This window comes from Pelmatolapia mariae, linkage group LG12 (assembly GCF_036321145.2).
Source record: "Pelmatolapia mariae isolate MD_Pm_ZW linkage group LG12, Pm_UMD_F_2, whole genome shotgun sequence".
Taxonomy (NCBI): domain Eukaryota; kingdom Metazoa; phylum Chordata; class Actinopteri; order Cichliformes; family Cichlidae; genus Pelmatolapia; species Pelmatolapia mariae.
The window spans coordinates 36,743,306-36,755,028 of NC_086237.1; the positions used below are offsets into that span (position 1 = coordinate 36,743,306).

Below are 11,723 nucleotides of genomic sequence, written 5' to 3' on the forward strand. Positions count from 1 at the left end.
CGCCTCCTGGGTGAGGTGTTCTGGGCATGTCCCACTGGGAGGAGGCCCCGGGGCAGACCCAGGACATGCTGGAGAGATTATATCTCTCGGCTGGCCTGGGAACGCCTTGTTGTTCCCCCGGATAAGCTGGAGGAGGTGGCTGGGGAGAGAGAGGTCTGGGCTTCTCTGCTTAGGCTGCTGCCCCCGCGACCCGGCCCCGGATAAAGCGGAAGAAGATGGATGGATGGGCTTCCTCCGAAGGGTGGTTGGCCTCTCCCTTACGGTGCATACACACCGAACGCGATAGAAGCGACCAGAGCTTCAGGTTTACATGTAAAGTCAATGGAGGGAGCGCGATGAAGCGCGACTGGGGGTCCTGTGAAACTTCAGAAGCAAATTGGCGTCACAAAAACGCTTTTCTGCCTGATTCGCATGAACAATTAGCGCGACTGATGCGTTTGAAGCGCGAAGTAAAATACGCGCTGCATTTTATGTGGTGCATTTTGTGCATTCGCGCTTATTGCATCTGCCGCTCAAGTTGGAAAAATCTGAACTCCAGCATCAAGTTGCGCCACGACAACCAATCAGGTGACGGGTGTCAGTGATGCTGTGACTGAGTGAATGGAGTCACAGCATCAGCAGGACATGGATACTGATAAAAACCGTGGCTAATCACCCAGAGCTACATGACACCAGCTGTTTTCTATACAGAGACAGGAATAAAAAGAATAAACATTATAAAGAGGTTAAACTATTTAGACAGGAAAGCTCTTAAGAGGTTTGTGGGTGGCTCTTAAAAGAGCCGTTGTGACTGAAAAGACCCCGCTCTCTCTGTCGAGAAGTGAGCCATGAACAGCTTCCTCACCTGGACACCCAGGCCTGATGGCTCCACCACAGCATGTGCCGCACCGCTCACATATTATAAACTTTTACTAACTGCAGACAGATGGACAGGTGCTCTGCAGTTGGGATTGAGCGCCTGTAGTTGGTGTTTAGGCAGGCGATGCTTGGTCCGACACGGGACAGCAGCTCCTCAAACTGGGCGAGGGACAGACGGTGGTACCGCTGAAAGCGGCCGTCATCGAGACGCAGCTCCTGGAGCAAGTGGTGAAACTCACCAAACTGCTCACGCCTCTGGAGGACCTGATGGACCCAGGTACGGCGAGGACCACCTTTACGCCGCTGCTCTGCTATCCACAGTAAATAGAGAAGGGAGACTCTCTCTTCAAACGCTAGATCGACAGCTGCCATCTTGCAAACATACCGTCTGGCACTACTTCCTCCCACATTTCCGCTTCACGCGCGTGAAAATTGCAGCACGACCAGTTCGCTTTGGACACGCTTTGAGGTGTGAATGTGCAAGCGACAAGCTAGGGGCGTGTGGCGCTTTTTGGTCGCTTCTATCGCGTTCAGTGTGAACGCACCGTTAGAGATAGGGTGAGAAGCCAACATTACATAGTGTACACTTCAGAAATTAATCTAAGACACTTCTGACCTTTCTGAGTCCCATTAACTGTATAATTTTGACAAAAATTTTAATATTGTATTTCACAGATCTGAGAGAAAAAGAAAAATTAACTACGTCAAAAAGCTGTATGGCTGCACTTGTGGTCATTATCAACCAATTTCTGTAAGTTGACAAAAATATTGTTTTGTTTTTTGTAACCTGCAAACCATTATCCATCAGGAGGTCTCCTCTGTCTTTCTCACTCCCGTGAAACTCTGTACCTTCTGAAAACACACCTGCCTGCCCACTTCCCACTGTGCGTCTCGTTTCAGTTCTGGAATCCACCCTGCCTTTGATGTATCTTCTCTTTACTTCTGCACTCTGGATCTCAAGTAAGATAAGGTCACCCAGACACCATAATCAGTATAGCCTCAGACTCCTATGTTAACCAGAGCTAACGCTGTTTCCTTTTTACAAACCCTCCCTGACCTCTCACCTCACCTAGCTCTATAATGCATTTCCCTCTTGTTGATCCTGCGCCTTATAAATAAATACTTGGATTATTTACTTTGCTGCCTTAGTTTGCTCCTTGGGTTCAGTAAAGGTGTAATCATGACAGGGACGGGCTCTTTTACACTTCCTCATTATGTGTGCTCATTTATGAGCCACTGATTTGTTGAAATGAACAGACTGCATCTTTGTATATAAAGTAGAACACTTTCAAATAAAGCATAAAAAGAACATCCCAATCCTATGGCTTTATTTATTTTTTTTAAAAATGCAGACAACACTCTCTTCACACAAAACAACTGAGGCTCTTCTTACTGTACACAGTCTCCATTTTTTGATCTTCTGTCTTAAAGCAAAGGATTAAAATGGAGTCAAATTGGCACTTACAGTCTGTTTGCAACACTACCAAGATTAACTGTGATTAAATCTAAATTCTGTTGCCCATTGTTGAAGGTCTGTCACCATCTGCTTTGGAACTGAAGTGCTGTATGTACTGACCACTAGAGGACCACACAGAAAGCTTACTTTATTAACAAATATTTTAAACCTAAAAGATCAACATCATTTTTTTGGTCAGAGTATATAAAGGAACACCATGACAAATAATCTAGACGTCACGAAAAAAATTAAAAATAATAGAGAAAGACAATAAAGATGAATCTTATTGAGTCTTTAAAACCATTTCCATATGAAAAGGTTGCTTTGATTTCTATTTTAATTGCTATGAGTGTCAAGAAAGCAACAACACAAAGTAAAATAATTCATAAAAAGTTGACTCTGCTGTTGCTTTCAAGCAAATATCAGAATTATAAACAAACAAACAAAAAAACAATAAAAGAAAAAAAAACAGTCCTCAATTTTCTCACACTTACAAATAATTAATTGTGTCTGATATTATTAAACAGTTCCCACAGAATTATTTTTGAAGAGTGGATAATACACTCTTCAAAAATAGGTTTTATTAATACAACTGAATAAATGTAATTGTAATTGAGTTGTTACACAATTACAAGGTCATTTGCTATATCGACATCAATAGTTAGGTCGATTCTACACATGAATATTTTGTATTTTATTAAAACTATCAACCAAAACATTTAAAAATAAATAAAATACTTTACTACTAAATCCAAAACAACAAAATTTTATGTGGTGATGATTTTTGGTTGTTTTTAGAGTGTTAGAAAATAATCACTTTACAATTAAATCTTAGTCTGGCAGACACTGATATCAAAGGTATTAGTATCTTCATTGTTTCCGATACTGAAATATGGGAAAAGTTTCTCAGTGAAAGTGTCTCTGTGACTGTAGATGTGAGTCATGTCTTCAGAGTCATAGAAGGACACCTCCCCCCTGTCATAGTCCAGGTGGACTCTGATCCTCTGGAGACTCTTCCTCACTGTCACAGTTTCACCAACACCATTAGTGTATTTTCCACTGCGATTTCTTAAACAGAAGATTCCATATTTTGGTGAATCAGAATGCTCTCCCTTCCTGTCATCTGACTCTTTAACCAAACCCACATTCCAACGAGGATGGTCTCCCACCTCCACCTCCCAGCTGTGTTTCCCGGACCTGAAGCCCTCAGAACCCAGGACATTGGTGTGCTTAATATATCTCTCTGGATTATCAGGAAGCTGCTGCTTTGTGTCTCCACGTCTCACACTGGTCAGCTCATCAGACAGATAGAGCCAGCGGTTTGCAGTGTTTGGGTCCAGAATGACAGGACTGAAGTGGACCTTCTCCTTCATCTTCTCCCACACTCTGAAGGACAGGTTGCCCAGGTGTTTGGCCACATCTATCAGTGCTCCTGAGACCAGCTGTGGATCTGACACTGAGCTCTGGGCTCTGGCTCTGCTCTGAGTGTCTTTATAACTGCTGAGGAATGGCACGCCGTGTTGTTGCAGCTCTTCTTCAACAGCAGAGATGCTGTCTGACAGAGAGGAGATCTGCTCCTCAATCATCTTCATCTCTCTGCTGATAGTCTTCCCCTTCTGCTCCTCTTCCTCCCTCAGAGCTGCCAGTCTGGACTCCTCTTCCTCTTTCAGGATCTGGTGGAGCTTGTTGAACTCTGCTCTGATCTGCCTCTCTGTGGACAACAGCTGCTTCTTCATGTGTTCCCTCACTTCATTGTATGTTTCCTCTACTTGTTTATATTTGTTCCTCTTGTCCTGCAGAGACTTGATTTCAGATTTCAGCTGCTCCTTCAGAACATAAACGGCAGCATGTACAGGAATCAATCTGTGACTCTGCTGGTGAGGAAAATCACAGACAGGACACACAGCTCTGTCTTCATCCACACAGAACAGTTCGGACTCTTTTTGATGTTTACCACATACAGTCCAAGCTTTTTGTCTCTCAGCGAATGATTCAGCCATCTCCTTCAGAGGGAAGTTTACTTCAGGACATTTTTTAGAACCTTTTCTTTTACAAAGTGGACAATTTCTCTTCTTTGTTTTTTCCCAGAATGTCTTCAGGCAGCTTGAACAGAAGCTGTGGTTGCAGGTCAGAGTTACAGGATCTCTGAAAGTCTCTGAACACACATAGCAACTCAGGTGGCTTTTGATAAAAGTGTGTTTCCCAGCCATTTTCTTTGTTCTTAAAATTCTCATAAAAAACTCACCAGATTTGGTTTCTTGCAACTTGTCCCTCTCAGTCCTCCGAGTAAGATCAGTTATGTTTGAGTTCTGACCTGCTGTAATGAGATGATTCACAATCTGCACTAAATTTCATCCAGATCATCCCCTGGTTAATTTTTAACAGCTAACATCGACCTATTTACTTTTATAACTTTTATACAGAATGGGCTGTGACCTGAAACCTGTATAATGCCACCTTTAGACTGAATTAAAAGTTTATGGTAGATTAAAATGCGATTAGCAAGTGATTAGTGGGAAGCCTCCATTCGATCATCGTTAATGATAGTTGTATGATTGTATTACATCATAATGCTCAATTAAGTCCAGTCTTATTGTTTAACAGTATCATCTAAGATCAAAGTATTTGTATTTTCCAAAAGTAGTCTGGTCCAACATGACTTAATCGTGTTTTGGAAATATATGTAAAAAATATATACTTTTTTTTTTTTAATTACACCACTTTCTTGTCATGCTTTTACTTTCACTTTTTATGCTACATGGTGAATTGTGATAAACAAGGAACTTCCTCATAGTTTTCAAACACTAAAAAGGTCTGTAAGACATGAGACCTGATCATTTAGGGCTTTGTATGTAAAGAAAAGTATTTTAAATTAAATCTGCTCCAAGTGCTCAGTTTGTTCAAAACCTACATTTTTACTTGTTCTTTCTAAAAGTTTTTTTTCTTCTTTTTAAAAAAACTATGTTTAAGGTAATATTTTAGATACATAAACTCTATATGAGTAGTTTGGATATATTCATGAAAGCCTTAATTAAGTTTTTTAGCTCTTCAAGCACAATTAAGATGCACTGCCTTTGTTAAAAAAATGCCTACCTACAGTAGATTATATATCATCTATGTCTGGTTAAAACCAATAACTCATATTAAATAATGGATTTGTTGATCGTTTGCAAAAGTACTGCTGAGTAAATTAACAGCACAAACAACTATTTGAAAGTTCATAGGAACTTTAGTGTTTATTATTTTTTATTTTATTTGTTCATTTCAGGCACAACAAAAAATACATATATTGAACATAAAGTGCACAAAACAAAAAACAAAATTTGCCTGAAAAGGAGTGGGACGAAGAAAACTTATTAAATCCCACCCCTATACTCACTCATCAACAAAAAACAATAAACTTCCCGCAGCTACGCCCATCGTTGCAAACCAAACAAACCCATTAACAGCCCCGGGCACATGCAAGCATCTCAACGGCAGCTCGCAAACAGCAAATAGAACCTTCATAACTGAATACAGAATATATTAATTATAAATTGCGTTACCACAGGTAACAGGCAATTACATAGTAACAAACACACATACATATACATACATACATATATATCTACACACACATGTACATATATGTACATACATACGCACACACTTTTTTTTTTTTTTTTTTGGAATCCATACCAGCAATGGTAAGAGAACAGACATTACAGAGCACACTAAAACCATCATTGAGTATACTGTGACCAGACCAACTGTTTGTAGAGGAATTTAAATCTATGAATATTTTTACATTGTTTCAGTTGTAAACTCAGACTGTTCCAGATTTTCACACCACATACAGACACACAAAAACCTTTACGAGTTGTTCGAGTTCTGGGTAATTTGAATTCTCTGAAGCCTCTCACATTATAAACCCCATCTCGAATTTCAAATATAGTTTGTAAATTTGCAGGTAGATGTTTATTAAAAGCTTTGTATAAGATTATGGATGTATTGTAAATAACCAGATCCTGGAATTTGAGTAACTTTGCCTGAAGAAAGAGTTTGTGAGTATGACATTGCATCGTGTGACAGTCAAATGTAAATGAGCTGGATATTAAAAGCTGTAAAGCAAAGTCCAATGAAAAGAAAGAGAAGAAAAATCAGCTTGTGTAGGAGCAGATTTCGTGTAGATAAATACAAATGTGTTATGATATAAAAATAATTTTAGAAAAAAAACTAAACTTCACTGAGCATTAAAGTGTATTATAACACATAAAGCTGTCATCAATGATGATAAAATACTAAATATACTATTAACATTAATAATGTTATCAGGTTTTCTGTATTAGTATCTCCAACTGTTTCTTTCTACTCTGTGAGTAGGGTAGCTGTAGCTCAGGCAGTAGCGCAGGTCATCTACTGATTGGAAGGTTGGTGGTTCGATTCCTGGCTTCCACTATGTCAAATATCCTTGAGCAAGATACTAACCCCAGATTGCTCTCCGATGCATCCACTTAGAAAGCACTTAGAACAATGTGCTTGTGCGAATGGGTGTGAATGGGTGAATGCACAAGTTGTGTAAAGCGCTTTGAGTGCTCAGAAGAGTAGATAAGCGCTATATAAGAAAAAGTCCATTTACCATGAAAAAGGACATTTTCTACAGTTCTCACACTGATCAGGTCATCACATTATAGTCTACCATAAACTTCAAAGTCTAAAGGTAACACTATACGGGTTTCAGGTGACATCCTATAATGACTAAAGGTTATAAAAGTAAATAGCAGAGTGTTAGGAATTAAAATTTAACTAGTGAAAGACGTAGATGAAATTCACTGCAGATTATGAATCTCACTGAACATTGCTGAAGCTGAGACACAGGAATGGAGTACTATAACTTTTACTTGGAGGACTGAAAGGGAGAAGCTGAAAGAAATACAATTTGGTGAGTTTTCTTTTTCTTGAAGAGAAATTTGAAAACAGAGAAAATGTCTGAGAAAGACACATTTCTTGAAAGCTACCTGAGCTGCCATGTGTGTTCAGAGACTTTCAAAGATCCTGTAACTCTGATCTGCAACCACAACTTCTGTTTAAACTGCCTGCAACAATTCTGGGAACAAGCAAAAAACACAAACTGTCCCATTTGTAAAAGAAAATCCTCTAAAGGAGATCCTAGAGTGAACTTTGCTCTGAAGGAACTGGCTGATTCCTTTGAGGTAAGAAGAAAATCTGGACTTACTGAGACAGAAAAGCAAGAGAAAAAATTAACAGTGGTGTGCAGAAAACATGAAGAAGAGCCAAAACTGTTCTGTGTGGACGAGCAGAGAGCTGTGTGTCCTGTGTGTGACTTTCCTCACCAGCAGAGTCACAAAGTGGTTCCTGTAGAAGAAGCAGTCAGTGTCCTAAAGAAACATCTAAAATCTGACTTAAAGTCTCTGCAGGACAAGAGGAACAAATACAAACAATTGGTGAAAACATACAATGAAGTGATTCAGTACTCCAAGAAGCAGCTGTTGTCCACAGAGAGGCAGATCAGAGCAGAGTTCAACAAGCTCCACCAGTTCCTGAAAGAGGAAGAGGAGTCCAGACTGGCAGTTCTGAGGGAGGAAGAGGAGCAGAAGGGGAGGACTATCAGCAGAGAGATGAAGATGATTGAGGAGCAGATCTCCTCTCTGTCAGACAGCATCTCTGCTGTTGAAGAAGAGCTGCAGAAACACAGCGTGCCATTCCTCAGCAGTTATAAAGACACTCAGAGCAGAGCCAGAGCCCAGAGCTCAGTGTCAGATCCACAGCTGGTCTCAGGAGCACTGATAGATGTGGCCAAACACCTGGGCAACCTGTCCTTCAGAGTGTGGGAGAAGATGAAGGAGAAGGTCCACTTCAGTCCTGTCATTCTGGACCCAAACACTGCAAACCCCTATCTCTATCTGTCTGATGATCTGACCAGTGTGAGACATGGAGACACATGGCAGCAGCTTCCTGATAATCCAGAGAGAAACACAAAATATGCTAATATTCTTGGCTCCGAGGGTTTCAGGTCCGGGAAACACAGCTGGGAGGTGGAGGTGGGAAACCATCCGACCTGGAATGTGGGGTTAAGTAAAGAGTCAGTTGACAAGAAAGGAGAGCTTTTTGTTTCACCAAAATATGGAACCTGGTGTTTATTGCATAAAAATGGAAAATACATTGATGGTGCTGGTCAAACTGTGACAGTGAAGAAGAGTCTCCAGAGGATCAGAGTCCAGCTGGACTATGACAGGGGGGAGGTGTCCTTCTATGACCCTGAAGACATGACTCACATCTACACTCACAGAGACACCTTCACTGAGAAACTCTTCCCATATTTCAGTGTTGGAAAGGCAGGAGACGCCAAAACTTCTGATATCAAAATCTGTCAGACTGAGATTTGATTGTGAAGGGTGTTAAAATGTTTGTTTCTATATGGAAAAGCAACTTTTTCATATAGAAATCTTGCAAGTCACCAATGCCTAATTTGCCTTCTGTATGAAAATTTTTGCTTTTCATATTCTTGTTCCTTTTAAATGCATGCAATGTTGTTCATACAAATAGTTTGATCGTGTCAAAATGTGAATGATGCTTATTTATTTGCTTCCCAAAGTTAGAATAGAATAGAATAGAATAATCCTTTAATTGTCCCACAAGGGGAAATTTGGTTGTATCAGCAGCAAAAACACACATATACAAACAGAACAGGACACAGAACAGAAGCACAATTTTTACATATTTACATCATGGACAATAGTTACCAGAGCAGAGTACTGTACAGTTATTTAAATAAGCGTACACATAGTGTGCAAACGGAGCAGGATACTGAAAGATGTTAGTGTGTTCAGTAAAGCTGTGACACTTCAAGAAGGATTAATGATTAAACTTGTGTCACATCAGCAAGACCAACTTTACAACTAAAAGATCTAAATTTTCCTGATTATCAGCATCTTGCTTTCCGTTAAATAACATTTTATTGTAACATGTGTGAGCTTTAAAGTTCTTTAAATATTAAGAAATTACATAAAAGTTATGAAACTGTATCACATCAGCAGGTTACAGATGTTTAAACAGATAAAATTATAACATGTTTACTTCAGCAGGATCTTCATTTCAGTCAGATATCAGTGTAACTACACTAGATTGATCTGATTGAAAATGTTCTTTCTCATGTTTTTTTTTTATTTTTACTTTAATTAGCAGCAGATGTCACTTATACTTTGAGAGATTTTTGGATCTTCTGATGTTTTATAATCAGGTTTTAAATTTTGAATTTTAAATGTCACTTTCAGAGTCTCAGTGTTTCAGTGAATCACAAAGGATTCTACCTCTAATAAAGTTTTTCAATGTTATTCTTTAACTGGTCTATTCGATTATTGAGCATCACAAAATGTTTCTATGAAGTGAAATAAATCAAATTAGGTGACCCTGTTGTTGTAATGTTTGACTGAAAATCAGCATTTCAGACACATTCAGTCATTAGTTGTATTTAGTTCAGATTTATTTAACATGGAAACTCTTTCATTGTGGATTTAATTAAAGCATCAGTTGACAGGAAGCAGGAGTGTTCTGCTTTACCAAAAAACTGAATCTGGTGTTTAGTGCATCAAAGTGGGAAATACATTATATAAATTAAAGCTGCAAGCAGCGATATGAGGGCCCTCGCACCCCAGCACGTCGAGCCAAGCCCAACACTTAAAACCAGTGCGTCCGATCTGATGTCACATTGATGGAATTCATGCATTTAACCACCAGCTAACATTTCATCTAATTCAACCATTATTATAGTCGTCCCACTAGGTGGCGCTCTAACCATTAATGGCAAATGGCATAACAAACATTTCCGAGGTCGAGTCTCATCACGCCTGCGACCTTTGGGAGAGATTGGACATTGTGTTTTTGAGTGACAGCAGATTACTGCTTTTTGGCGAGCGATTGAAACTCCACGTGCCGCCATGACCACCCCTTTTCCCTGAACGTAAAAAGCTTCGCAATTTAACATCACAAAGGTCTTTGGATTCCACGCACTGGAGATCGCGTAAATCTAATGAAACCCCTTGGAGGAGTTCGTCAAAGTATGAGGCCTGAAAAGAGGGGAAAATGTCGCCAAAATTAGACATTAATTTCAAAATGGCTGACTTCCTGTTGGATTTGGGATATTGCTCCAAGAGACTTTTTTGTACATCTTGATATCTCCCATAAGCTTACCAGGTTTCAGACTCATACATAAAACACAGAGCAGGGGCTGTTGTTTTGAAATTTTGTAGGGGGCGCTGTGGAGCCATTTTGCGCTATTCAATGAAAATGGTAAAATAACAAGAACGCGCTCATCACATTGGAGGGGTGCGTCAAATTTCACGACATTTTAAACTTTCCAAGCCCCTCAAAAGCCACTTCATTGTTCATGGTGAACCGCGTTGCCACCAGGGTGCGCCGTTCAGTTTAAAGTCACAATTTTCTCACTGAAGCATCAAGAGGGACTGATGGTGATATTCACCGCTTTTGAAGTGGCCACGATGAACCTGTGAAAATCAGTGCAACAAAATATAAGACATGACATTTCTGTTGCCACTAGGTGGCGCTCTAGGTATTCCTGACAATAGGCACATCAATCTGTTCAGAGCGGGTCTGACATCATGCCTGTAAAGGCTGGTACTGATCAGACTGGATTTCATTGAGTTATACTAATTTGTTTCTTCATGGCGAGACATCATTGTTCGCCATGCTGCTGGGGTCACACCCTTTCGCGAAAAGTCACAGTTTTCACTGTAACCCAAGACCAACTCCTTAAGGCTTTCCTGGAGAAATTTGAGGCTGCAGATGTCACCCATCACAATACTGTACCCCAAAGTGTAAAACATGACATTTCCTGTTCCCACTAGGTGGCGCTCTCCTTGGTGTCAAATATAGCAGTTGAAATTTGTTCAACGCTGGAGCCTTATCATATGTGTGCTCTTTGGTCCAGATCGGACAATGTATGACAGAATGAGAGGCACTAAGATTTTCATGGCGAGTCATCGGAATTCGCCGTGGCGCCACGGCCTCACAGTATCGTGAAAACTCAAAAGCTCCGCAATTTAACATGGCCCAGGTGTGTAGTTGACACTGACCAAAGATGAAGCTTATACGACCAAATCCCAAGGAGGAGTTCGAAAAAGTTCGAGGCATGGAAATGGCAAAATTAGAGCCAAAATGTCACGTTCACTTCCAAATGGCGGACTTCCTGTTGGGTTTAGGACATGGCCATAATAGACTTTTTTGTGCGTCTCCTAACGTTAGATATGTGTGCCAACTTTCATACATGTAGGTCATACCCATCTCGGGGGCTCGCGTTTTTCATTTTTCTAGGTGGCGCTACTGAGCCAATTTTCCCTGGACATGTCTACGGACATTAAAATACGTAAATTTTCACCAGACCTGACGCGTG

General features: G+C 40.2%; 2 protein-coding genes across 2 annotated transcripts; one reads left to right on the plus strand and one right to left on the minus strand.

The window, feature by feature from the left end:
• Positions 1 to 3,138: 3,138 nt before the first annotated feature.
• Positions 3,139 to 4,314, minus strand: LOC135933692 (nuclear factor 7, brain-like). Its single transcript, XM_065471817.1, has one exon. The coding sequence runs from the start codon at positions 4,312 to 4,314 to the stop codon at positions 3,139 to 3,141; it is 1,176 nt and encodes a 391-aa protein (XP_065327889.1).
• Positions 4,315 to 7,278: 2,964 nt separating this feature from the next.
• LOC134638362 (zinc-binding protein A33-like) lies at positions 7,279 to 8,700 on the plus strand. Its single transcript, XM_063488869.1, has one exon. It carries the CDS (start codon positions 7,279 to 7,281, stop codon positions 8,698 to 8,700), a length of 1,422 nt encoding a protein of 473 aa, XP_063344939.1.
• Positions 8,701 to 11,723: the final 3,023 nt, after the last annotated feature.